This window comes from Archocentrus centrarchus, chromosome 15, assembly GCF_007364275.1.
Source record: "Archocentrus centrarchus isolate MPI-CPG fArcCen1 chromosome 15, fArcCen1, whole genome shotgun sequence".
NCBI lineage: Eukaryota > Metazoa > Chordata > Actinopteri > Cichliformes > Cichlidae > Archocentrus > Archocentrus centrarchus.
Window position 1 is genome coordinate 17,843,166 of NC_044360.1, and position 13,770 is coordinate 17,856,935.

The 13,770-nt window shown below is 43.2% G+C and overlaps 1 protein-coding gene across 1 annotated transcript in view; it reads right to left on the reverse strand.

Annotated features, from left to right (window-relative positions):
- slit1a (slit homolog 1a (Drosophila)) overlaps positions 1–13,770 on the reverse strand; it is an 87,646-nt gene that overhangs the window by 15,418 nt on the left and 58,458 nt on the right. Inside the window, exons 10-20 of the mRNA XM_030748636.1 lie at positions 9,724–9,795; positions 7,237–7,308; positions 7,076–7,147; positions 6,634–6,777; positions 5,467–5,630; positions 4,439–4,462; positions 1,016–1,160; positions 785–859; positions 542–685; positions 297–440; positions 45–211 (exon numbers count right to left, since the gene is read on the reverse strand). Of these exons, the coding sequence (XP_030604496.1) occupies positions 45–211; positions 297–440; positions 542–685; positions 785–859; positions 1,016–1,160; positions 4,439–4,462; positions 5,467–5,630; positions 6,634–6,777; positions 7,076–7,147; positions 7,237–7,308; positions 9,724–9,795 (1,223 nt within the window). The remainder of the gene's footprint in view (positions 1–44; positions 212–296; positions 441–541; positions 686–784; positions 860–1,015; positions 1,161–4,438; positions 4,463–5,466; positions 5,631–6,633; positions 6,778–7,075; positions 7,148–7,236; positions 7,309–9,723; positions 9,796–13,770) is intronic.

Genomic DNA, 13,770 nt, shown 5'->3' on the forward strand with positions numbered 1-13,770 from the left:
CATACTGGAGTAGATGCAACAGCAAAGAACTCAAAGCCACGTACCTTCCTCACAGCGGAAGTCAGGCAGAGCCACATCCTGCAGAGGGATCTCCTTCAGGAAGGCAGGACGCTGGCAGCGAGGGTTCCCTGTCACAATCTTCCTGCTCCTCAACCAATCGCCTAGCCAGGCTAGCCGACAGTCACAGTTGAAGGAGTTGGCCAATAAGTTACTGATAGAAAGTAAGAATAAGACAGACTATGAAAGGAATGAAACTTAAAATGAAAAGTAGACATCTGAGTGTGGCAGGGCCTTACAGTGTGGACAGAGTCTGCAGGGTGTCAAAGGCTCCAGGAGTGATTGTGGTCAGCTGGTTGTCATACAGAGACAACAGACGGACGTTGTGAAGCCCTGTGAAACTGTCATTGTGGATACAGCTGATCTTGTTGTTCCTCAACATCCTAAAGAGAAAAGGAAAACATATTACAGTAAAACTCAAGAACAAAATACATTTTCTAAATAAAAAATATGCATAGTATGGGGTTGAAAGTGCATGACTCACAGCATACGCAGTCCCTCAAGGCCACGGAACATCCCGCTTCGAACCGAGTCAATCTGATTGGCTGTGAGGTGAAGCTCATTGACAGAGGATGCACCTTCAAATGCTCCATCTTCAATCTCTGTGAGCTTGTTGTTGCTGAGGTTACTGTGAGTGGGGAGGGGGAAAAAAGGAATGTCAGACAATTAAAAGCAGCACTTACTCTTTAGAGAGTGACTGCTGAAAGGTAAAATGATTTCTACTTGCATTTTCTTCAGCTGGGAAAGGTTCTTAAAAGCTCCAGTTGCCTCCAGAGTTGTAATCTCATTGTTGTTAAGGCGGCTAGTGGGAATAAGATTGAAAGGTTTAATCATTCAAACAGAAAAATCCATCCAAATTCTCTTCAGATATTCACTGTGAGTTTTTAAATTTAATTCATCTACAACTTCAGTGAACAATAGATTTTTTTAGACTCTTTTTTTTTTCTTGTTTGCTTACAGCTCAGTGGTGGATGCTGGTATGTGCTCAGGGATCTTGGTGAGCTTCAGGTTGGAGCAGTCCACTACATTCGATTCACAGCGGCACTTGGGAGGACAGACTGGATCACTGTTACAGGCATTGTTCAGATGGCTGTCCTCTGTGCCTAAACAGGAGAAAAGATATACACTTATGGTACAACATATGACATCAGTCAATTTTCCACACCAGCACAAGTGCATCCAGTCCCATGGTATTTGTAGTTACGCATGCGCCCCCTCTGCAGCTGCGTGTCAGCACTTTGTCCTGTTGTGACCGAAGAGGAGACTTCCCTACTTTATTTTTAACCTTAGACGCCCTACAGAACATCCTGCAGCCCTCCTACCATTCATAGGAGAGATGAATGGGTGAGTTACTTTAGAAAGAGGTGATGGGGCAGTGGGGTGAAAAGAGAGAGGATCTGGACAGCCAGCTTGAAGCAGACCACCCAAGGGACAGAGGAAGAAGGAAGAAAGATGAGAGATGCACAGGAAGTGACAGGTGGATTTGACGGAAAGGAGAGAGAGGAATGAAATGAGCAAAAGTAGGGAAAGAAGAAAGACGAGAGAGAAATGAAAGTTGAGGGGCAGACGTGTAGAAAGACGCCTGTCCTGATAGCGCAAAAATGTGGCAGCATGGGGAATGTGGGACGTTTTCCTGCACCTCCTCTGTCTATGAATAGATGTTACGTGCCAAAAAGTGTGCTTCCAGTTACATCATGGCTGCTCAATAATGAAAAAGCACTGGGAGCTACTTAGAACAGTGTGTGTTTGTCTGTGAGAGTGTGTTTTGTGTCTCAGTGTCTGTGTATATATGCATTTATACGTGCATCTAGAGCTTATGTGTGTGCATATGTTCCATTTAGAGGGAACAGCCTGGAATTTTCTTTTAGGGTGTTGTTTTGTGTCCCATTCCCTTTTGCATGCTCACATCAGTGCACCAGTCTGCCTGAGGTTTGGCGATGACGTCAGTGGGATAGAGTGGGGCACCCAGACCACAGTCATGAGCAGGAAAACCTCAAACAACCAGGACAAAATCCTACAGTTGAATATCAAAAATCTGTCCAAACACAACCTCATCCAAAAACCTCATTGCTGACTTTATTAGAATACCTTTGGACAGTGACAGAAAGAATTGCATTCCTAGAAACCACTTCCTCTTGGTGCCTGTGCAAAGACTTTTTCTGGAGCTGTGTCACTTCTCAGTAGTTCAGAGGAATGGCTCAGCGGAGCGGAGGGTGCAGACAGACACGGTAATGCTGGTCATTAAGGAACTTTCCCTCACTAGGCCAGACACAGGAAAAGGCATTTCCTGCTATGGAGGAAGCAATGAAAGTACAGCACAGCGCTTTGATCCTGAGGATGTAGAGGAGCCAGGGGAGATTTCGTGAGCCTGAGTCATCGTCATCGTCACAAGTGCGTGGTGGTGACACTTTTACTGTCAGCAGATTTACACGAAACTGGAGGAAATAGAGAGCAGAGGGATGAGGTTTTTCCCTTCTCTGAGGTGCAAAATGACTCATCGCTGGAGTTGCAGAAGTTCTCATAATTCTCTGCAACTCGGTCCTCATTATCAATGTATTACGGAATTCCCATGCTATCGGCGATTGTGTGTGTGTTTTACACGTGTGTGTCCATTGTGGAGGCGTTAATTGTTATCAGTCAGGGAGGGTGAAATTCTTATTAATCACGTTCGGCTTTGATCTTCTTTCCGCTTACATAGTACTCCCATTTGTTCTCTAAGCCAGTGCAGGGCTTTATCTCAACTTAGCACACAAAGGCACATTAATTTCCACACACGTACACACAGACATACAAGTGTAGACAATGAATCACCCAAGCATATGCAACACCACTAACACACACGTACATACGCACACATACGCAGACTTTGACACACATCACTGCTCCTCCTGGTTATTTTCTTGGAAGCGCTCTTGTTAAGAGGTCCGGAAACATCCGCTGATAGGAATCTTGGTCCTCTGGTGGGCTTTATTTTCTTTAACTTTTACTGATAGAAAGGACACACTTTCCTTCCCCTCTGTCCTCTCTCTCTCTGCCTCCTTTTCTGTCCCTCTTGGTGACTGACTGTCTGTGCTAATGCCAAAGCAAAGAGACATTTCCTTCGGACTATCTGCTGAGACTGTTAGGAAAGCAAAGTTGAGAAGAAACAGATGCTCTCACACATATATATCACATTAGAATTCACACATAGGTACAGCCACTCTTGGGTGCTATTAGCTATTCTGCACATTTACCTAAAGCATGTCAACAAGCGGCAAACAAATTTCCAGCTGTGTTTGTTTTGTGCAGATCATTTCCTCTGAAGTACATCCTGCCCTCATCCACGTTAAAACGATTATTCCAGTTTATTATAAGTTAGATCTTTCTTTCTTTTTTCTTTTTTTTGCGTCAATTATTGCAAATATAATCGGCCAATGTTGGACTACAACCCATTTCCAAAAAAAAAAAAAAAAGCAGCATGGTAAATTTTTAATAATGCTACAAATATACAATCTGTTAAATGTGGCATTTGGAGAAATTTCAACTGTATCCTTGATTGTTTCTTTTATTAACTTGCACATTTATAAAGGCCTCGTTATAGCTGAGTCATATGTATATTTGCTGCTGTCCAGGCAATATCTTCTATAGGAGAAGCCTTGCCAGTTTTAGCAAGACAATGCCAAACCACATTTTGTACAGCATAATCTGCCAGCTATCCAGACCTATCAACCAATAAAACATTTGGTGCTTTGTGAGACAGAAATAATGACAAAGGGGGCCCCAATCTGCTGAAATAGTAGATCTGGAAAGAACAGGGAAACCTTTTGCTTTTAAAACTATGTCTTTAGCTGCAAAGTGCTTCCAGAGTGTTAAAAGAGGTGATGCAGCACAGTTAGAAACATGACATGTCTCAGTTTTGAATTTTTGCATTTTTGAAGCATGTTGCTGTAATCAAATTCAAATGTATTAAAAAAAAAATTCTCACACTGAACATTTGCCACTATTTTATGTTAATTACAGCATTTTATTTGCAAGTCACCGATTCCAATTTTATTCCCATTTTACATTTTCACTGTGATAGATGCGGGCCATTTGAGGAGAAATTCTGCCATTTTCCATAGTTTTCTCCTCCACGTGAGTCTGACTAACCTGTGTGTTCATATCTTGTATGGTCCTTTTCTTTCCGTGCTTTTCTTTCTTTATAGCATTTTTAGAAATGATTGTAAATATACAGAAGTAAGCCCCAGGCTATAATAAACTGATTTTTTCTTTAATTTGTGGGAGAGCTTTGCTTAAACGAACTGTAAGCAATGGAAAAAGTGATGTGGTTGTATGGCTGCAGGTGGAAAATTAGAGAAAAGAGAAAGACAATGACAGGGGTGAAGGTTTACAAGCCACTCACCTGGGATGACGTACTGCTCTTTGGCTGTGATGGAGAAAAGAAAGAGGGACGGATGTCAGTGAGACCAGTCTGGTCTGCATAGCTGTGGCACTGCTATGCATCAGAATAGTCATATATAGAGTTTATATATATGACAACATATGACTTAAGGTATATGACAATTAAACAGAGAAGCCTAGGACTATCTCTGTATGGCAACGTGGAAACACTAGTAACAATGTAAAAAGGTGGTAAATATTTAGCTGTTGCTAAGGAAGAGTGACATGAAGGAAAGAAGGAGACAGTGAGAAAGAAGGAAAAAAGTCAAAAAGGGAAAACAGAAAGTAAAAACAAAGAGAAAAACACATGGACTCCCTTCTTCACCAGGTCAAGCCAAACAAATGAGTCTATAAAGAAGTGTGAAACCTCAGCAGGTCAGGGTGCCAGACAGCGAAGCAAAGTGTATACACACAATGGTGGGCACAGGGTGGAGGGAGTGGTGGAGTCTGGCTAGTGTCATGAGGAGGAGTGAGAGAATAAGGGGCCATGAAGGAAACATGAGCCTGGCGGGTAATGAGCAATGAAGAGAGCAAGGGAAGATAGAGGCTGGGAGGGATGGGGAGTCTGTGACTGGCAAAGGGCAGGGGAATGGTGGGCACACACAGAAACTCTAGCCCTAATACCAGCCTGGACTGGTGATCTCAGCTCACTGCGGTTTGAATGTGAAACCAGACTCATGATGTGGTATTATGCAGGGAAAGTGGAGAAAGAGCAAACATCCCTCTCTCCTTGGCCCCAAGTTCATCTGGGCAGATATTGATTGAGTAGCACCAGCACAGCAAATGATAGGCAGAACAAAAACTGCCAGGACTGATTGCTCATGAAATGCGCTATGATGGCGGGATAAACGTCACTCTCAGAGAGAAAGAGAGAAGGTAAAAAAGGAGCAGCGTGAGATAAGTGGAATAAAAACAACAAAGCCTGTCTGAGAAATAGAGAAGACCAGAGGGGATACGTGTCAGCAGAGTGACACAGAGCCACCAGCCTACCGGAGCAGCGGAACTTCTTGCTCTTGATTTGTCCGATGCGTTTGTTTGCAAGTCGCCGTGGGCTGGCGCAGCGGGCGCCGCTCGTCTCGATCGGGTTGGTGCGCAGATAATCAGCCAGCCACTTCAGATTACAGTCGCAAATAAATGGGTTCTGGGCCAGGTGACTGGAGGAAAGGACAGAAGAAGAAAGGGAATAAACACATGAAAACTGATGAAATGTTTGTGTTTGGGCATCAGAGCCACAGAAACACAAGAACATACCTGGGCAGTGATTTAAGATCGAGACTTGAACCACAGATTTATTATCCACCTAGAATGTTTTGCTGTGATTTGCCCAGTTTGGGAGATATTAGCTGTAGAGATGCAGAGCACTCTCTTTGTGGTGCTTTTTTTAATTCACTTTGAGCAGGTGAAATTTTGTTCCATTCTATTTAGAAGAAGACAAACATCTCTAGAGCAGATCTCCAAACTGGGCAACTGACATCAAAACACTGATGGATAATCAGCACTAGAGTCAAGAGGAAAGAATCACAGCTGATCTTATTGTTAACTGTGTGCTCTATCCAGCTTATGTAGTCAATTTGTGTGACTGGAGACTGGTGGGAAAACACATTGTGCATTTTAATCCCATGTTTTGAATGCAAGCAGAAAAATAAGCTTGAGACACTTAAAGCAAATGCTATTTACATATATGTATGTGCATGTGTGCATGTGTGTGTGGTGAGCCAAGAGGTAGCACCATCTATCATCCTCAACAGGTGTTTCTATGACAATGAGGAAAACCTTTATTATGCAGTATGTTTGAAGCATGGAAGATGCCAGTGTGGGGTCTGTATTGTTAAGAGTGTTTGTTTTGCCTTGTTACTTAGGACAGAGATAAGGAGACATTAATTTGAAAACAATTGGTGCTGTCTCAGTAACAGTGGTGGAAAGACTGGGTGTGGTGTATGTGCTGTTTTTGATCTCTAGCTGCAGAAGCTGCGTGTGTCCGTGTGTTTGTGAAGATGATAGATTTACTCGCCTCTCTACCTCATGATTCCATTCCAGTGTTATTACACAGACTTGCAAGTAAACAACTCCTGTGTTGGTTCATGTTTTATAGTAACGGCTCAGCATATGTCAGAGCGTGTACAGTAGTGTGTGTGTGTGTGTGTGTATTTCACTCACAGGGTCTGTATTGCTCGTAGTGAAGTGAAGGTGCCCTTGGCGAGGGTTTGGATCTTGTTGTCATAGAGCGATAGCAGCGAGAGATTTTGCAGGTCCTGGAAGGCGTTGGCACGAACGCAGTGAATCTTATTGGCATTCAGCAACCTGAGAGATGGGGGAAGAAAAGAAAAAAGAGGGAGGGAGGGAAGAAGGAAAAGAGGGAGAGAAGCAGCTTGTCAGAATTTTTTTAGATATTCATTCATTATACATTCCATATACATAGAAAACTATGCATAGGAACAAAGTTTATTTGAAGGTTATGACTTCTTTACTGAGTAGGAGTAAAGGGCGCCTGTTATTCAATATATGCCTGCAGTGTCTTACATGTACGTGTATGTGTGTGTGCCTGTGCGTGTGTGTGTGTGTGCGCGTGAGTGAGTGTGTGCGTGTGCAATGCACTTACAGAAGTTGCAACGCGTAGAGGCCGTCAAACACCCCCTTAGGCAGATCGGTGATCTTATTTCCATAGAGCACTCTGAGAAATCACAACACAGACTTGCTTCAGTCACAGAATATGACACCCAAGTGGCTATTCATGCACAGGCTCAGCTCAGGGCCGCTTACAGGGAGTTGAGGGAGCGCAGGCCCTGGAAGGCATCAGGAGCTATCTCTGAGATCTGGTTGTTGCTCAGGTCTCTGTGTTGAAGGAGAAGGCACTAAAATTAGTCAAGGAATTTGAGATATTGGGGAAAAAAGGCCAGTTTCCTCTTTGTATGAAAGGTTTGACTCCTTTGATTTTGGGGTGGATGCTTGTCACTGGCAAGCTGGGAGGAAGCAAATGTACTGCGAGTTGGATGAAGATGACTTCCAGCTTTCTCCCATATTTGATGGTACGTCTCTTCAAGGGAGACTCGAAGCCAATCAAAACATTTGCTTGTATTATTTGTGGCCAACCATTCTTCTGTTGTGTTGCTGTGTGTCTCTGTGCGTGTGTGTGAGAAAGTAAAAATGTGATGCAGAGCCAAAATCCAAAGTGAAATACAGTAGACTGCCTCTGAACATAGCTGCTGCTAATAGGATCCGCAGGCCTCTCCCCACAGGATAACCACTAAGCCTGTGTGTCTATGTGTTTATGTGCGTGCATGTCTGTGCGAATAAATGCAACAGTAAACGAAGAACAGTCGGACAGAAAGGGAGAAAGACAGATGGAGAGACAGAGTTAATGGAGTATGCGGACTGAACCAGAGTCAACTGGATACCTTTGAAGGGAAATCATCATGTGGTGAAAAAGAGGGATATTTTCTCATTTGGGGGTAACAGTTAAATAAGTGCCCATTTGTCTTTTTGCAAAGGACTGAGGTTTCCTGGAAATGAAAATGCAGCAAAGGAGCCAACATGTGCGCTGGTGTGTGTCTGTAAACTCAGACAGTAGTGCGTTTGTGTATGTGGTGGTGCGCAAGGGCTGTTACTGCATCCCTGTCTAAAGGGGTGGTTCACGTGTAGGTCATTCAAAATGGGACAAGGTGAAAGAGAATGTGTGTGGCTGACTGTTACTGGGAGAAGAGGACATGCAGGGTCAGCACAAGCAGTGCACACAGCACAAAAAGCAAATGCACAGACAAGTGCACAATAGCCTTTATAAAACATTCACTCACCTAATTTTACCTCTTAATTAAATATTTAACTTCTTCCAGTCAAGATTATGTGATGAATGGGAAGAGTTTGACTAAGGAGAGGTTTCACATTCATCATAATGTATTGATGAATACATACTGTGTACTCAGGGTGTTGGACACAGTAGCCAGCTGAATCAACAGAGACACTGAGGGTCAACAAAGATATGAGACCATACATTGTTGTTGCTAAATGCAGAATAAGCAGCAGCAACAGATGCAGTAGCAGGTCATGTATGGAGACCACCAGGTTAGAGAGGTTTTGTTTTTGTTTTTGAGGAGTTAAGATTAGCTTTGGAGGTTTCAGAAAAATTAAATAAATGGAAATAAATATTAATTTCCTGTAAGTCTGAGTTTAAGGTAGCTCCTGTTCTCTTGTTGCTTTTGTGCTTGTGAAGCTCTTTGAACTGCATATGATATGAGAAGTACTACATGATTAAATCTGATTTAACAAGACATCAGTTGCTCCATTTGTTGCATTTCTGTTATGTTTTTATTTTGCTGGATTTGCCAAATCTGCAACAAAAGCCATTGATTTGGTTTCTATGTATATATAATATTCAGTAAAACATAATGATTATTTTTTAGTTAATGTTCCTGTTACTGTAATGCCTTTTTAGTTTAAAGGATTCATTTACGCTTAACATAAACACTGGATAGTCTGGTTTGTTATGGCTGACATTTTTCTCCCAATATATAGTATAGCCTCAAACAAAGAAATTATTATTATTTTGTCTAAAATATGAAATATTTTTTAGATTACCTTGGAGCTACATTAAGACAGCAGCTGCTTTGGTCTGTCTACTGCTCTCTGTTCACCTCATATGAACTTCAAACTGTCCCAAGGGCTGGACGATAAAACCGTGGGAATTCATTTAAGAAGGGCAGAGAAACTCCCTGACCTTCGGTTTCCTCCATCTCCCCGCTGCTATGTCAGTCAGGTCTGGTGGTGTCGGAGGTATGGGTTTGGCTGCCTGGTGTGCGCTGGCTAGTTGACCGGACAGCTGTCTCAGTGGGTGAAAAACCACTCACTCTCAACTACCAGCCTGTCACTGTTCAGAGAACAAAGCCTCAGACCTCATTCCAGCACACTCTCTGTCCCTTAATCATCATCGTCCCAGCCGGTGGTTTGCAGTTTGCCCACGCAGGCACACAACATACACACAGACTGGACACAACACTAGCCAGGGGAATACCAGTGTACAGCAAAAAATGAGAGCTGTTATTACGCTCATGTAGGATGTGAGTGCTTGCTTTCCATGCCACCCCTAGTCTGAGGAACAAGAATTTGTTCTTAAGGCACAGACAAAATAAATACTTCATGTTCCCTGGATGTGGAATGAGAAGACCGCCAATTGTCGCTTCTTTTTCCAGCCCTAAACTTCTCGTTCTCATGTGTATTATTTAGCCCTGAGGGTGAGTGTACTGATGTACTTACATCCTACGCAGTTTCTTGTAGGGAGAGAAGGCTCCGGGTGGAACAGACTTAATCCCATTCTGCTCCAGACGTCTGAGAGGAGAGGAGAGGAGAGGAGAGGAGAGGAGAGGAGAGGAGAGGAGAGGAGAGGAGAGGAGAGGAGAGGAGAGGAGAGGAGAGATTAGTTAAACAAACAATAGAGTTCTCCATGGTAACAGAGTTGAATAATCACCTCTGACCCTTAGTGATTGGCCTGATTATATTAGTGGAGATCTATTCCCCGGCTGTAATAGGTCCAGGCATGTTGGAGTCATAACATCCTCAGAACCAATAAACAGTGTGAATGCTAAAGTGCTGAGGAAAAGGACTGGAGGGGAAAATGCTCCGTCTTGGTTTGTGTGAGAGTGTTACGGCCTTTTTACCAAAAGTCATATTTCTTTGTGAGATAGCATTTACAGTTTCCAGCTCTTATGTTCTCATATGAGATCCTGAGATCAATAATGATCTCACTTGTTCTTGTTAAATTCGCTGTTATCCTCAGGGTGTCTGCAAAATGTCTGCTGAAACCTTTGCAGCAGAGTGAAATATTGCTTCTTTGAGTTTACCTTTTCCTGTGAGCCTAAGAGCTGCTGAAGTAAAGTTGACAAGAAAAGCACCTGAAAAAAATCTCACCATAAAACAACTGTCAAAGAATGAAATTAATACACAGACAAACATACACTTGGGCATCTAGTACAGAGCAGTAACCGACTCTAATCAGTCTCAGATGGGCCGAGGGAAACAGACATCCCATTAGAGCGGGTATGCATGTGTGTTTCAAGCTACTACTTAGGACCCAGCTAAGTCCCAGACCAATTCCCTGGTGTAGCTGGCAGAGGGCTGTTTATCTGCAGGTCAGTTCACAGCTTTTAAAACTGTCCTTACCGAGGCTTAGCAGGGCCCAGAGGGAGCCAGCTGCAGGCCTGTATGGTTGGTCTACCATTCTGCCTCCCAACGGAGGAACTGGCTACAGACCATGAGGCACGGGCCTGTGGTAGGCCAGCGGTTACGACAGCATCTAAAAATCATTAAGATCCTATTTGTCACCACAGGAAAATGAGAAATATTTAAAAATCTGCAAAACTCTTTGGCCAAAGGATGGCTGTTGATAGATTTAACCATCACCTACTTAAGTATGTGACTTCTTGGTGCGCAACCATTTCCACAGGATTTAATTATTCTGTTAGAGACATTTCAGATTTACTACATGCCTCTTAGGCCTCCTGCATTGCTATGTTTATTTCTATCCATGGGGGGTAAATGTTTTGTTGGGACATTAGCCACAACAGTTAACAGTTTGGGGTTTCCACATCTTTCCCCTTCAAAGGAGTGGCCTACATTTATGGAACGATACTGAAACGCAACTGACATTCTCAGGATAGCAGTGATTCCAGACCACAGATTCCTGCGGTGGACACGCTCTCTCTGTCTGTTTTTGTCTGCCTGTCCCAACGAGTCTGTGGATTTAGAGAGGAGTGACAGCACTGTGGTTCCTCTGCCCTCACCATGCGGCAGAGTGGTGGGCCAAGTGGCTTTAGCGCCTTCTCTCATCAACCAGTCTGTCTGACTGGTCCAAACCAGTCTGGCACTCTACATGCTGTTTGTATGTGTTTCAGTGTCAGTTGTGTATGTGCGTGCCTACATGCTGTGGTATTCCGGTGTGTATCAACACACAGCGAAACCTCATGAGCCATACGAGGATGCACACACAATTCTGCCTGACAAGTTTTAAGCCTTCACATTGTCACTCCTTGTAGATCAATATGTGGAAGCGACTTAATCCCTGCAATCAACAAAGGAGCTACTCTGTCCAACCGGCAGACAGAAAAAAAAAAAAGATACAATCTCTCAGAGTTGCCAGTGGACAGACGATCAATGGTTAGCATCCAATTTATCAGGCTCAACACTTGTATGTGTGTCTGAGTGTGTCTGAATGTGTGTGTGCACGTTCTGTTGTTTGTATCAGTCCAATCAATGTTCTTCATCCTTTTCATTAGGGCCTGATCATGGTTTTCATTAAGGGGAAACACATTATGCCTTTGGGTATTCATCCAGTGAGTGCGTGAGTGAGAAATAGATGGGAGGGCCATAGCGGTGTGGATGAAAGGCAGGGGGAGAACTTTATGGCACCATTTAGTCATTGCAGACAGGGACTACGGTGAATAATAATCTGTTGTGGTAGCATTCGGGCTAACTGGGCCTGGTCTCACAAGAGAGACGACCAGAAACCAGCTCACATCCTCACAGCCATAAACACAACACTGGCATTCATTAGGGTAAAACGGGGCAGAGAGGTTGCAATCCTCCGATTTGTACATAATGAGACCAGCATGTGTGTGTGTTTGTGAGTTACAGAGTGCCTCATTAACAAGGTATTAGGCTAGCCTTGATATCTAGCAGCCGCCCTTGCTGTAATTGAAACTGATTTTATAATGAACTTCAAGCACAGATCAAACCCGCTGCACCAAGTTACAGAACAACACCCCCCCCCCCCCCACACACACACACACACACACACACACACACACACCCTTCTTCACCGTTGATCTGCTTCCTTGATCTTGCCTGTGGTGATTAGGGGAAAGAAGGATGGAGAAGGATGGAGAGCAATGTAGAAATGAAAAAAATAAGAGGGGGCAGAGTATATTGTGAATATTGTGGAAATTAAACCTGCAAGATAAGATTCTGTTTGGGCAGGACAAAATGATAGGGCATAGTATAAGTCAGTGTTTCACCTCTGTGGTCTTGTAAAAGATGAGTCAGTGCATTGTAGAGTTTATTAGAAGAACACAGTAAAGCACCAATTAGATGTGAAGGGCAGGAAGGTTTTAAGATGTCCTTACCCATCTGCTATGCAGATAGACTGTCTATAAAACACGTGCACGATAGAACTATCTTTCTGAAGTTTCCCAGGTCTCCCATTAGTACAGCTTACTGGTTATTGGCCTCATAGATCACATCAATCTGTATGATATCCCACTTGTGGAACATTACAACTGAAGGGCATGCTGAGGAGGTCTACAAACCATAAAACACTGAAAAACTGCATCTCAGTTTTGTCAGTGTTTTATGGTTTGTATACCAGGACCAAGGATGAGGCTGAATTAACCACATCTCCAAAGTCAAAATGCAAGATGCCTGAATCCTAGCTTCTAGAAATGTCTCAGTATTTCTTGGGTGGTCATTTAATTAGACAAGAACAAGAAGTGTGAACTGCATGTCCAAATTAGGAAATTCAGAACACCACTGCACTAGAAATGGGTCAGGGTTGTTGGGGAACATGGGATCTGTGACTTCCATGCTAGCTGGGTATTTATAAACAGACCCCATGGGGAGGAGGAGACCTAGAAACTTGCTGTGTCCTCCTAACTACACACATGCTCCTTGGAAGAACATGCAATGCGACCGCTGGCTTCCTCCCTTCATCCTCCTTTTTCTCACCATACATAAATCATGATGTTGCAGTAGCATTTCATGCTGACTTCTGCCAGTGCCATGAAACCCCGATAAGGCGAATAAAAAAGAATACTTTGAAAAGTCTAGCTGTGCATTCCCAGGAACTACAGTATCCTGATAGCATGTGGGCCATAAACAGTTAATACTCAGACAGATGTTGAAGGGCTGATAAACTGAGGGAGGGATGTTAGTAAAGCACTCACATGTGGTTCACAATCATCGGAGCTGATAAGAGCATGCAGTCTCAATCTAAAGTCGGCTGTAAGTCTGTATGTGTCCTTCTCAGTGCAAAATAAAATGATGAATGCCCTACCAAGTGATTCATGCTGAAAAACCTAACCCAGAACAGCACATGTACATAAAACAAGCATGCCTTTCTGTCCCCAGCTTAGTGAAACCCCTACATGACCAAGAAAATGTTGATTGATACAAAGAGGGAGCTTCACTAAATATGTTGAGAATTTTTTTAAAGAAATTTATAACGGATATTTTCCATGTCAGTCAAGTTTTCAGAAACTTTCAAGCTTTTTTTTTTTTTTTTACATATTATATTTTAGACTCAGGGGATTTTTG